At 48.1% G+C, this 13,983-nt stretch overlaps 1 protein-coding gene across 2 annotated transcripts in view; it reads left to right on the forward strand.

Annotated features, from left to right (window-relative positions):
- The window catches only part of LOC125621438 (galactosylgalactosylxylosylprotein 3-beta-glucuronosyltransferase 1-like), a 68,905-nt gene that overhangs the window by 22,342 nt on the left and 32,580 nt on the right, over nucleotides 1-13,983 (forward strand). For both annotated transcript variants that reach the window (XM_048818310.2, XM_048818302.2), the window contains exons 4-8: nucleotides 3,412-3,615; nucleotides 5,232-5,380; nucleotides 8,266-8,801; nucleotides 10,882-11,178; nucleotides 11,766-11,873. In XM_048818310.2, coding sequence (XP_048674267.1) covers nucleotides 5,269-5,380; nucleotides 8,266-8,801; nucleotides 10,882-11,178; nucleotides 11,766-11,852 — 1,032 coding nt within the window. In that variant the 5' untranslated portion in view covers nucleotides 3,412-3,615; nucleotides 5,232-5,268 and the 3' untranslated portion in view covers nucleotides 11,853-11,873. The remainder of the gene's footprint in view (nucleotides 1-3,411; nucleotides 3,616-5,231; nucleotides 5,381-8,265; nucleotides 8,802-10,881; nucleotides 11,179-11,765; nucleotides 11,874-13,983) is intronic.

Genomic DNA, 13,983 nt, shown 5'->3' on the forward strand with positions numbered 1-13,983 from the left:
GTTACAAGCAGCATATTGAAAGCATCCATCAGCCATCTAGCTAATGTTGTTAGGGGTGCATAATACAACTAGGGATTGCAGCAGGCACTAGAAAAAGAGGGGGAGAGAGGGATAGTCAGAAAGGAAAAGAATAAGGAAGAGAAACTTAGAGAGAACATTAATAATAATACAATCTGTATTACAGCAGTATCAATAGGTCCCTCTCTGCATCACAAGAAGAGCTGTGCAAACACATAACTGAAGGAAGTCCTCTCCCCATAGAGCTTACTGCTGGGTGAAGTGTGTTATGCAGAAGATCAGACTAGATGATCATAATGAGCCCATCTGGCCTTGTGATCTATGTATTTCATTTAAGAAAATCACTACAAATAGGTGTAGCAATAAAAAGGAGGGAATGGAGATGGGAGGAGGAAGGTAACAATGCTGGGAACACACAGTTACACAGGCTAGCTGTGTGCACAGACTGATCACTCCAAGCCAATTAGAGATTGTTTTTAATTAAAGATGTAAATAAATATATCAAATAGATCTCAGTAGGTCCCACTGGCCCTCGGTTTGTCCATTAGCAGTCTCCCATAGGCAATGTGGTATAAGTGGGTCGCAATGAGGTATCTGGAGGAGGACAGATGAGGGTGCTGAGTTCATTGACTAGCTTGGGGAGGGGCAGTGCGGAAGAAACTACATGAGCACTTGTGGCAGAAGTGGACAATCAGGTGATCAAGCTGCAATGATTGGCAGTGTGGAGCTGGCAAAGGACAATTCTAGTCCTGAGAACCATGCAGACTGGAGAAAGGGGAGTGTAATGGTGCCAATTCACTGCTGCGGCGCCTTCTGCTGGTCGTGCTAGGAAATAGCTCTCTTGGACCCCCAGGGCGCCTTTTACTAGCGGTGTCTCACTCGCTGTTACTTCCACTTCCTCCACCGTCTCCATCAGCTGGACCCGCATCGCTCCCAGACCCCAGTGTCCTCTTTGGGACACAACCCTCTGGCTGTGCCCCCAACCCACTGTCTCCCCCCTTTCGGGGGACAGCAGTCCTAGGTCCTTCCACTTGCCTCAGCGGCCAACTTCAGTCTCTAGTCTAGCCCCTAGCTTCAGGGACAAACTGCAGTCTGGATTTAGACCATTCTCCTCATTGGCAAGTAGGGGTAAAGGGGGAGGGAGGGACCCAGGCCCATCTGCTACTGTGGGTCCCTGCCTAGTGACCCTATAAGAGGCAGCCACTTATTGCCCCTCCTCCTAATCCCACCGTCTGCTTTCCCTAGGCCACTTCCCCCATAGCTCTAGCACCTTCCCTGTCCTTGATTCAGGGCCTCAGTCTGGCCATGGTCAGATAAGAGTTCCCCTATTGCTCTGCTACCCAGCACTGCAGTATCTCCAGCACTCCTTCCCCTTTGCCCTCCAGGAAGAGATTGCCCTTGCTCTGCTGAGCAGCCCTTTATATATGGGCTGCTCCAGCAAGCCTTCTCTTGATTGGCTCTCCTAGTGAGCCCTTTCCGATTGGCTGGGTTCTGTGCAGCCTCTCCAAGGCTGCCTTAACCCTTCTCCTGCCTATGTGGGGCAGCCGCCACACCACAGGGAGTCAATGAAACAGAGAGATGGAGAAAAATGAAGGAGAGGGAAAGCTGTGAGAGAGGAAATGACGTGTAATGCAAGCCGGGCTTGTTAGAACTCAATAAGGGTGAAGAATAGAATCCTCTGTGAAGCTCACTAGGGACCTGACTGTGCTGGTCTCATGCAGTGCTTAGGTTCTGCAGTACTGGGCACTCGAGAAAACCGATAAAGAGAGAATGAGCATGTAGAAATAAAAGAACAAAGAATACCTGGAGACCCTGGCTCAGTATGTTTGCAGGGTTTGGGGAGCAGGCTGTGAGGATGTGGAATTAGAAGCAGAATTTGTGTGTTCTCCTAACTTTGATCTGCTCCCCTCTTTGCTCTTGGTAACAAAGCTGCATCCTCCTCCTGTCTTCTCCTTCACTCCAGAATCAATCTGAGTTTGTGGCAGTCATGGGGCTGCCTTGTGGAAACAGTTCCTGTATAATAAAGGCCAGGTCTTTCTTTTATGTAAGGGGAAAACACAGACTGCCTGAGAAGACCTCAGTACAGAGACCCTTGTAATGACAGGTAGCTCAAGCAGGGAGATAAGATATGACCACCCGAGAACAGGCCAACAGAGAGCTAGGTGCCTACAGGTGTAACGAGAACTCAGAGCCCTTGTTCCATTTTAGGGCTTGAATTTATTTTGTGACTGCCTCTATTTTCATGGTTCCTAGTGTCAGGGAAGCTGTTCCTACAGTACCTACACTATCAGATACACATACCTGTCCCCAGTCTCTTAATTCACTGGGTTTTGGAACCCATGTCCCTTGCCTAGCGAGTGTTGCTTAGTTGAGGGTGAGGCCCTCCATTATAAAATGCCAAGTACAGTTCTACTGTCCTTCACATAACCAGGATAACAACCCTTTATTACTCCTGCCCCGATAACAAAGAGACTGGGGATCCCACAGCAGCCAAAGTGACCATTTGGGCAGGCAGTCCATCATGTTGGGTATGGTGGGTGTGCCCATGCAAACGAGATCAGCTCCTGAAGTCCTTTTCCACAGCTCACCATCAGATGTCAGGGTAGAGATTATTCTGACTCTGCTTACATGAGGAAGGGAAACAACTCCCATCTCACCTCTGTGTGGGAGTTATTTATTGTTATTATTTATTATTAATAATAATAATAATAACAGGTTTCAGAGTAGCTGTGTTAGTCTATATTCGCAAAAATAAAAGTGGCACCCTAGAGACTAACCAATTTATTTGAGCATAAGCTTTCGTGAGCTACAGCTCACTTCATCGGATGCATCCTTTTCTTTTTGCGAATAATAATAACAACAACAACAATCATTTAAAAGTAATGAAAAGGTTAAAGACTTGGTCCCAGGAGGACTCAAACCTACAACACTTACTGTCATGCCCCTGGCTAGCTATCTCTGGTGCTTACATGGACCCCATTACTGTAGTATCACAGTGCCTCGCAGCTGTAATATGTTTATCCTCACACCACCCATGTTGAGCTAAGGCAGAGCCATTATCCTCATTTCAGACATGGGGAACAGAGGCACAGCGAGACTGAGTGACTTGCCCAGGGTCACACAAGAAATCTGTGGTGGAGAAGAGACTTGCACTCGGGTCACTCAGCTAATGTGCTAAGCTCGCTCTCTTCCACCATACTGGTATCAGGGCACTGCCCCTCCACAGGCTCTTTACCTGGAAGAGCAGAAAGCGGGGCTAGGAGCATTGGGAGTTCAGGGGCCACGCTGATAGCAGCAGCTCTATGGTTCTCAGGAAGCATGGTCACAGTCGCTGCTTTTGTTGCACAGGGGAAACCTCAGTCTTTGTGGCTAATGAAAATTTTATTCCCTTAGGCCTCCAGGGGGAGCACTGGTGCAGCCACTGTCTGGTAGATAGGCATGAGGGAAGAGGTCCACTGGGAAGGGCTCACTACATGCACTCAGCACCCAAGAAGAATCCCCGAGGAACCAGCCCCAGGAGGGCAAAGGGAACAAAGGCTGGCACACGCTGGTCTCAAAACCGGTCAACACTGAGGCACTCTGCTGACAGCGACAGTGGTGAGTCTTCAGCTGCCAAGAGGCAGTGTGACTGCTGTACAACTCAGTGTGTGTGCATGGATTGCTGTGCTGCAGAAGGATTAAATCTCCATTACTATGCTTGGCTTTTGCTGCCTGTGGCATGGCACAGGCAGCTCATTTAATAATGGGACTGGGAGCTTCTGCATCCATAGAGCTGAAAGGAGATGCTGGAAGTTGCATGGTGAATGAGGCAGGGGACTTCTGGAAGAAAAAGGATGGTCTTTGGTTATGACCCAAAACTGGCATCTGAATTGTGTTCTTGTTTCTGCTGTGGACTTTCTGTGTGATGGCAAGCAAGTCACTTCCATTAATGTTTTCAGAAGTGGCCACTAATTTTGGATACTTTGTTGAGTGGCTGCCCAACCTGAGAACCCTAGGACCAAGTGTGGATCACTCGCAACCCATATTGAAGTTAACGGGAGCTATAGCTGCCAGGGATGCTGGAACAATTTGTACAGTGGGGGTGCTGAGAGCCATCGAACCAAACTATAAACCCTGTATATAATGGAAACCACTTCCAGTCAGGGGGTGCAGCAGCATCCCCCACACCCCTAGTTCCAGCACCTTTGGTAGGTGCTCAGCAACTGTGAAAATTCAAGCCCAAGATGTCTCAAGTTGGACACTCAACGAATGAAGTACCCCAAATTAGTGGCCTCTCCTGAAAATGTGGGCTTTAATGACTCTGTGCCTCAGTTCTCTTCCTTTCACAGGGATGTTTTAAAGGTAAATTCAGTAATACCTGTGAAGCACTCAGATTCTATGGTGATGAGAGCCATAGAAAAGCCCATGATGAGATTAATAATTCCATATGTAGTGCATGGTTTGGATGATGTGTCATATATAATTCCGGAGGTCAAACAATGATTGAGGGGGATAAAAAGAAACATTGACCTGTGCAAAAAACAGGATGTGACAGTAAAGACTGTATCAGAATTAATACGTATAAGGGAGTTGAATTAAAATTAAATTAGAATAAAGAATAGGAGGCATCTTTCAGCCTGTTGCTGCATCCATCCATTGTCCATTTGCTCTGCAGTTATTCAGGTCTTGCATACAACTGCAGGAATACTACAAATCTGGTACCTCAAGAGTCAAATTTTCAACTAGCTGAAGTGTCACTACAAGGCTTAGAAGTTACCCCCTAGGGTTGAATGGGTTCACAAACAGCTCTCTTTTGGCTGTTGTTTCAGATTGCCTGCAGATTCAGGAAGGCAAACAACTGTGAACTGGGTACCCTAAATTCACATTTGGGAGGTATTCTTCACAACCATCAAGGATAGAAACCTGTTCTTTAAAAAAAATTACATGGAAGCTTGCACTCTGTAATATCTGAACCAGTTGTGGCAGGCAGATAAATACCTTAATGGCTCAGTTCTGGAGAGTGATGGGACTAGTCATGTGCTTACATTTAAACAGGGGCTTAAATGCTGTGCTGGATCGAGGCCAGAGTGCTCAGCACCGTTCAGGATCCAGCCCTAGGTGAGCTGGACCTAGTCTGTTAGCTGCGTATCTGATAGCACTGAGCTAGCCTTTGCTGGCGTCTGTCACTCTCTGTTCAAGCACCAGGTGACTTACTCCATACTCTGTTCTGAAAGGTAGGGAGATGCCTGGGCGTTGGAAGCTCTTTGCAGCATGCTAAGGAGACGTAACCTTCTGACCACACTCCTGATCATCTTGCCATGGGCTCTTCTTCTAACCTTGTGGCATCAGTACCCAGCCACCCGCTACCTCATCCTGCTGAGAAGTAAGTGCAAGCGACTCTTCACACGGTTACAGTTTTATCATAACAGTGTCACGGCCAGGGTGTTCCTGAAATGCATGCAAGGAATTATTGATGTGAGCACTTGATGGGAAACACTTCACTGAAAGGGTGAAACAAAGAGAAACTTTCCCAAAGGACCCCTCAGGGCTTGGCTTCTGCAATCAGCCAGACAGTCCTTAAGAACACTCTCCGTTGTTTGGAGGAAGCCTCAGAGAGAAGCCCACTCTAGACACTATGGCTGAATGGCCCAGATCCTCAAAGGTTTTTAGGCACATAAGTCCCATTGATTTCAGTGGGCTCTAGGTTCCTAAATACCTTTGAGGATCTGGGCCAGTTTGCTTGAGGAATTCTTTTGTGCAGCAGAGCAACTAGTCTACAGTGCGATTTTTCTGTAAACCCTCCCACCGTGGCATTGCCGCGGTGCAGCTCTTGTGTACAGAAGCTGCTGATGTTTTGTCATTTTATCCTGTAGCCCTACTCTGAGCAGAGTTAGATGGCATGGGGCTTTAAACACACACCTGGAGTCCTGACTGTGCCATTAATCCCCTTTTTTGCTAGCACAATGGTGTTGGGCTGGCAGAATAATTTAGGAAACAAATCTGTGAGAGTTAACACCCAGGCCCACCTGAGCTAGCCCATGCTTAGGATTGAGAATAATGGACTTCATACAGTCTTGCCATGTAACTTTAGCCTAAAGGGCATGCCAGGTAAAATACAGGGAACAGGCAGGACTCAGGATCAGCCCGCAGGCTGAGGGTAGGGCTATGGGCAAGGGGCTATGGGTAAGAGAGAGAGCTGCTTTCTGGTTATAGTACATAGTGTTGACTTGGCTGGTTTCTGCGAATGGAGTTGCTTGTGTGCAGCTTGCTGTTGTTTTTGCCTTCTCTGTTCAAAGTAAACAGGACTGAGGTCCATTTTGTGAATAAAGATAGACTACCAGGGAATACCTGGAGCCTGTGTCCCCAATTTCCTCTTCCAACCAAAAGATGGCCCACTGCAAAGCTCCAAAGTGTGCTACCACTCAGCAAAGAGGTAACAACAACAGGGGAGCTCCAGTTCTCACACCCCTCTGCAATGCGTGGGTGGGCCACAGAGCTTTTCCATCTAGGCCACAGGGCTGATTCAGTCACAGCAGTGACGGGTCAGCCACCAACCAATACCATTGTGTAACCCCCACGTGTAACGTCAGCATCTCTGGGCGGGTCATCGGCAGCAGGGATTGAATTTGGGACCTCTGGATCTTACTGCATGAACCTCTACTGCTTCAGCGAAGAGAGCCTGCTCTGTTAGTCGGTGCTCTGGCAGACTCATTAATAGCTAGCCGTCACTAGAGGGGGACAGAGCACCACGCTGAGAGGGCGTAGATTATAGTGACTCGTAGATCCAATCCAAATTTTTCAACCACCGGATTTTTTAACAAAAAATAGCTTTTTTTCTAAATTTGGAAATTTGAATACATTTTTTGGAAAATGAACTTTTTGGTTGTTTTTTTCTTTAATGGGTTTTTTTTCCCCCTCTCCCCCTTTTGTCCTTTCCCCCTCTCTTTTTGCAGAGGTAAAATGTCGGGGGTAGGGAGGGGAGAAAGGGAGAAAAATGAAAAACAAAAAAATGCATTTTAATGAAAAATTTCCAATAAAAATTGTGACCCTCTGTACCTCAAAATACCACCACAATTCCAGATTGTCCCCTGAGGGTCTGGCACAAACATTTATCATCTTTCCCTTTTGAAAACTGCAGAAGGAAATGACTTCGGAATTTTTTTAATCGTTCACAAAAATGATTTTCCATTTTTCAATCTGCTGCAGTGACCTCCTCCACTGGTGTACCTGGATCAGGCTTGTAGCAGTGATGGAATAAATTGCTGGCTTGTTAAGTCTCTGGTTGCTTCCAAATCATTGGAAGGTCCTCAGTCCCTTGGTTAGAATGCTCCCATTAGTACAAGTTCATCATAGTCCAGAGGTCTGAGCAGGAAAGAGGCAAAATGGAGATGTTTCCAGGGCTTATATATATATATACACACCCTGCCTAAGACTCATGTAGAGTTTCCACTTTCCAAGACCTAATTAATTTTAAATCAGGGTGGGGAAACAAAGAGCACAATTACAAAACAGGGTGACACATTCAACACATTAAAGCTGTTTATTTCCATGTAGTCTCTTCACTAGAGCTGATGCAGGGTTTTCAAGTAACCAAGCAATATAGTTACTGTAGTTTCAAAGGTTGGGAGGGGAGGCATGGCTGGGAATCTCTCCATCTGAAGAAGTGATGCACAATATGATAAAGTTGCAGAAACTCTGCTTTCTAGCACATTTCCCTGAACGTCAGGGATGTTCAGACCCAAGAGTTTGGTTCACGACCCTTCCCCTATACAAATTATTTCAGCTTTAGGAATGTAAGTTTAGCACAGTTCTGGCATATCTAACACGCTTCATGTTTGTTGGCTGTCAATTGCATGTAAAGAGATTACTCTTACCTCGTACCGACAGCGCCACCAGTGAAGTCTAGGCAAAATTTCCTTTCCGCTGACATTTGGCACATCTTCCAGCTCTGAACAGGCTAGGTCAGGAGGAGCGCAGGTCCTACCATTCACACATTCAAAAAGGTCCCACCTGTGTGGTTCTCAGTCTATTCTCCATGGACCACAAGTAATCCTCAGGGTGAAACCTCTTGAGAGCCAAGCAGTAGGGGGAGGGGAGAAATGGGCCTATGAAAGGATCGTTCTCTTATGAAGTGGTTTGCAGAATGAAAATGTTGTAGAGCCAGGGCCCTTGCCCCAGATAGATCATAGGTAGTTATCAAATGTCACCTAATGGAGCAGTGATCAGGCTGTGCTTTAGTCTCTGACTTCCATCTTCTTTTCGCCTCAGAAGAGACAGATGAAAATGCAACAGCTAAAGCTCACTTCAACGGCACATCCCCACTGAGGGAAGAAGGACTCCCATCATGTAGCTGGCAACAAGCCTCGGGGGTGGCTCAAAAAGTCATCCAGAACTATGTGTATTCCCGGCCTCCCCCCTGGTCGGACACTCTCCCGACCATCTTTGTAATCACGCCCACCTACACCCGGCCAGTGCAGAAGGCTGAGCTGACCCGGCTAGCCAACACCTTCCTACATGTGCAGAACCTGCACTGGGTGGTGGTGGAGGACTCACCCCGGAGGACCAACCTGGTGTCCAACCTGCTGGAGAAGGCGGGGCTCAACTTCACCCACCTGAATGTGGAGAGCCCACAGAGTCTGAAGATGGGCGGATCCTGGATCCCATCCCACAAGCCAAGAGGGACACTGCAGAGGAACCTGGGGCTGCACTGGCTAAGAGACAGCTTCAACAACACGCAGCCACCAGAAGGGGTGGTGTACTTTGCTGATGATGATAACACCTACAGCCTGGAGCTCTTTGAGGAGGTAGGAGCCATTGCACTTCATGAAAGAGAAGAACAAAATGTAGCTGTCGCCCATAAAGACCAGAACCTGCCCTGTGTTCTGCAGTTACAAAGGACCCTGACCCAGTGGTACTAGCATGGTTCTCCTGCACCAAGGGGGAGGAGGATTTGGTAGCCCCTCTCAAGGGCTCCACATCAGTGTGTGCCATGGAGCTTTACTCCACAGGGGCTCCCTCTGCCTTCACATGCAAGGTGGTTGGGTGCAGGGCAAGTGAGATCAGAGAGCTGATAGTTAGGCAAATGTACCAGCCATTTTTTCCCAGTGAGGAAGGAGTGCTCCAGCCACGGGATGCAGATGCAGGGCAACTCCACAGCTGCTCTGTGATCTGCATGGACAATTCCATGCCTCTTTAGCCCCTGCTAAGTCACATGACCATGCTGGTGCTAGGATATGGTGCTAAGCCTTTGTGCCCATGGTGAAAGGCTCCTCTTACAAAGTCTGTTCTGGGAGGGGTTGTAGAGTGAATGCTGTAGACCAGTGGAGCGTCAGGGTGAACTGATTTGTTTTAAACAAGCCCCAGTCAAAAACTTCACTCAAAACTCAAACCTGCCCTTGAGCACTTTATGGAGGTTGGAAAAAGTTTGGTCAACTTTCCAATCCACCATTGTTTCCCTTTCCTCATTCCGCTGTACTCTTGGTCCCAGCTAGGAGAAGAAGAGCAAGCATGCAATGAGAAAGGGCTATCCTCATGGTATTTCCAGCCCAGCTAGAACCAAGAAGCCAAATCAGAAATTTCATGGGAAAGCCAATTGCTCTGAGTTTTCCAGTCTATTGCAAACTCAAGGGGATGATCATCCAGTAAGCTTCACCAAAGCGTAGGGCACCACCTGAAACACAAGTGCCCAAGTTATCCTATAGACTCCATTTCCAATCCTCAGAAGTTATTTTGGTCCCCTTGAGTAGGGCAAGAAGCCTCATCATCCTTCATAAGTTCATCCTTGCCTGCATCCCCTGTGGGCACTCTTAGGGAGCCCCACACACTTCTAGGAGGTGGCCATGGATGGCATGGGTGAGAGCACAGAGCAGGTTGCTGGGGATGAGGACAAGGGAGTGTCAGAAGAGGGTGGCTGGCTGTGGAGACTGCTTGAGTCAGTCGTAGGGTGGAGTCAGTTGGTGTGATTAGTAGGAACCTGAAGGCCTGGTCAGGGTTAGGTGGTTTAACAGCACTGGGAATGTTCATGTTCCTATGGAACAATCAACACAAGGCCAATAAGAGGTTAGATAGAATCTGAACATTCTGGGAGGAGGGTAGGACTCTGTCTTTCCCCCTCTTTCTCTGGGGCACAGTAGATGGCAGATGATTGGAGGTTAAAGGGCGGTGGAACAGTCAGGTGTTGAGCGGAGGAGAATGATTGGAAGAAAGAGGAGGAGAGGGAGGTAAAACTGACCTCAGACCTCCAGGTCATTGCAATGTCACCTCCCTGGCCCATAGTATTGGTGGTCAGAGTATCCTGCCAAGAGCCATTTGGTTCCATAGGAAGGCACAGGTGGTAGGCACCCAGTGTCCGTAAAACGGAGGAAGGTGAGATTGCTGCTGTGGTCATGAATAAGGAGAGATTTACTTCTTAGCAATGGGGTGATGAAGGGGATGAATGGGAGTGAGGGGAGTGGGAGAGTGGGGGCGATGGGAAGGTGGGGTGATGAGAACAGGGTTGCTTTGATTTCAGCGTTGTGAAGAAAGAGCTGGGGGATGGGAAGGTGGGCATGTGAGCATCAGAGTAGGGTGTGGAGAAGGTACAAGTACAAAGTAAACAAAGCACTTTGGTGGGCAGGAGGAGTTGGGGTGATCATAAGGGTGAGGTGGAGAGGAAAGGATGAGGGAAAGCCTAGGGCAGTCTGGAGGGTGGAAGTGAGAAGAAAGAAGGCAAAGAATGAAAAGGAGAAGGATGCAAGGAGTTAAAAGCAGGGTGGTTTGCGCAGGTGATGCTGGGGGAAAGGCGTCAAAGTGGGATAGAGCAGTAGGGGCGTGGTACACATAGGGAGGCGGGGGTGAAATGACAGCATTGAACCTTTCACTGCACTGCTTCTCTCTGGCACACAGATGCGCTATACGAGGAGGGTATCCGTATGGCCAGTGGCCTTCGCTGGGGGTCTGAGGTACGAGTCTCCCATAGTGAGCCCAGCGGGGAAAGTGGTGGGCTGGAAAGTGGTTTTTGACCCTAACCGGCCCTTTGCTATTGACATGGCTGGATTTGCAGTCAGCATCAGACTGATCTTGGAGAGACCTCAAGCCACTTTCAAGCTGGAGGGAGTTAAAGGAGGCTACCAAGAAAGCAGCTTGCTGAAGGATTTGGTGACTATGGATGGACTGGAGCCCAAAGCAGCCAACTGCACAAAGGTCAGCATGACAAGGGATTTCAAAGCACAGCTCTCCCTTCTGGGGTCTACATGAAACCTCCGATATACTCCCTCCCTCCACCCCAGCATTTCAACCCCCTGTTCCCCCTGTCACGGTTCTTTCCATCATCCATTGCACCTGACCTTGCACCAAAGCACATCAGCACCAAACAATAGTTAGGCAAATCAGTTAATGTCTGTGAAGTGCTTTGCAGATGAAAAGCCATATGAGTCCAAAGAGGCATTATGGTTATTATGCATTATAATTATCATATTGGAGGTGCGTCCCAGCTGCAGAATTCAGATCCTGATTCCTTCCCCAATTCCAGGGCTTGTGGGGGGGAAGGTTGATCTGGTGTCAGAGCTCTCTTCGTTGTTGTTGTTTGTTTCATTTATGTGCATATTAATTTTTTGGGCATAAGAGCTCTAATAAACTCTGACTCCAGCTCTGACTCATGTCGCTTTCACCCAGAGACCTAACACATTTCAGAACCCTAACTATTCAGGAACTAACACACTGGGATTTCTGGTCTTGATTTGTCCATGGAATCCAAAGCACCTGTGAACTCGCTGTGTTTTTCCTTGTAGGTTTTGGTCTGGCATACCAGGACCGAGAGGCCGATGCTAGGTAATGAAGGCAAACAGGGATTTTCAGACCTAAGAATGGAGGTGTAAATGGAGAGACAGCCCCAGGCTGTGAGTATCCCTGTGCCTTTGACCTTTGTACTGTTTTTGTTAATATCTCTCTGTAAACATCTATGTTCAGCCTAGTCCACAAACACACCTGCCCCAGACTGTTCTCTTATTACAGTGGATCTCAAAGTTTTGTACTGGTGACCCCTTTCACACAGCAAGCCTCTGAGTGCGACGCCCCCCCTTTATAAATTAAAAAGGCTTTTAAATATATTTAACACCATTATGAATGCTGGAGGCGAAGCAGGGCTCGGGGTGGAGGCTGACAGCTCACGACCCCCTATGTAAGAAACTCGTGACCCCCTGAGGAGTCCCGACCCCCAGTTTTTATTTATTTATTTTTTTATTTATTTATTAACCCCTGTCTTATTAGATCTGTCGAGAATGGTTCTGTCGACAGTGACTGAATGACCTCAGTGGCTTGCTCTTGGTGCTGAACATAGTGCCAGTGCCTGCTGGTGGTTATTGGAAGGGACTAGTGTGACAAACACCCAACACACTTTGGATTTCAGGTGACCTGGGGTGTGAATTCATGGATCGAGATCTGTCCCTGAGGTTTTGATTCCATGTCAAAACCAAAGCCAAAAGGGTTTTTCTGGTTCTGATGGGACCTAAATCTTATGACAGGACTCATCTGGCAAGATTTCCACCGTTACAGCAGGAAAAAACCTTCAAATCCAGCTGATCCTGTGAGATTTTCATCAATTGCAGGGTCCTGTGGCCAATGTCCTGCCAATGCAGGGAGTGACGCAGCAACTGTGCGGGGTTGCTAGAAACCAGGGACGACAGTAGCAGTCACAGGAGGGGTACATAACCGCACTGCAGCCTACAGGAGAGGATTTTCTCCCTCCAATCACTGCAGAGCCCCCTCCGTCAAGCTGCTTTATTTGACACAGCTCTTTCTGCCATGGCACACACCTGTTGCAATGAGCAGCATGCTGAGTGACTTGAGACCCTGTGCATAAGCTCCCTGTGTCAGCAGCTTTGTCCCCTAGTTTTTGACTACACTGAGCTGCTTTGTCAAAAATTCCCCGCCCCCAGTTCAGCTCTACTAGTGGTAACCATAATGGAAGCTCTAGCCTAGGCAAGAAGGTGGTAGCTGCCAGTGTCTTAATCACTGTGTCATCTAGACCTGCTTTGAACCGGTGCTGATAATGCTGCCTCAAGCCCTGTCCACACCATCACTCCCATCATTGCTGAACCGGTGGGAAATGTAGAGTAAAAACTCAGCTTCTGCGCACAGCAACAGCGTACACCAGGGCTGTGCTTCTGTAACCCAGCGGTAGTCAGTGTGTTACACGTCCCTCTCTGGGCCCAAGACACAGAGGACTGGGGCTGCTTCAGCCTGGCTCTAGCTCAAGCTATCGAGACTGTTGTGTTTAGTTGTGGGGATCCTTAGTTTAGTCCCTGGTGTATCAGCTGAGATGGTGCTTGTCACTTACTTGTCATGGAAGACACTCAGATCTCATGGTCATAGGCAGCCACATAACCCCCTCCCCCCTACATAAACAGACTGAGAGGTACTGTTCTGGCTACATGTTCTGTTGTGCAGCATACTCCATTATGGATGGAAGTCGTGTTGGTTATACCTTTCCCCACTACTGTGCACCAAAAGGGACACTCTCTCTCTTCGGTATGCTACTCTCTCCCTCTCTCATTTTTCCCTTGTCCAGGCACTGAGTCATCCTCTGTAACAAATGCCAGGCCCGTGCCACACATACTATCTAAGGGATGGTTTCCTGCAGATCATTAAGAAACGATCTGCCACCCAGACAGGGTTGAGATATTCATGCACCGCCAGTGGCTTCACTACTGGAAAGAGTTTTGTCCCTTTCTGTGACTGTCCTATCTAGCTTGTGTAGACCAGATTCTCAGCTGGTGCCAACAGGGGCAGTTCTGTTGACTTCAGTGCCCACTTGCACCAGCAGTGAAATGGACTCAACATCTTCATGGTCCATTCAAGGGCAACTACTCCAATATTCCAGGCTGTATGTACCACCCATTCCAGTAGGGATCTCCAAAGCAGCAGATATTTGGTGTGAAGACACTTCACTGAAAAGCCTAGCAGCCTCAGGCAAGGGAGACTGTATTGGGGAGTGCATTGGGAGCCAGG

Source organism: Caretta caretta, chromosome 1 (assembly GCF_965140235.1).
Source record: "Caretta caretta isolate rCarCar2 chromosome 1, rCarCar1.hap1, whole genome shotgun sequence".
NCBI lineage: Eukaryota > Metazoa > Chordata > Testudines > Cheloniidae > Caretta > Caretta caretta.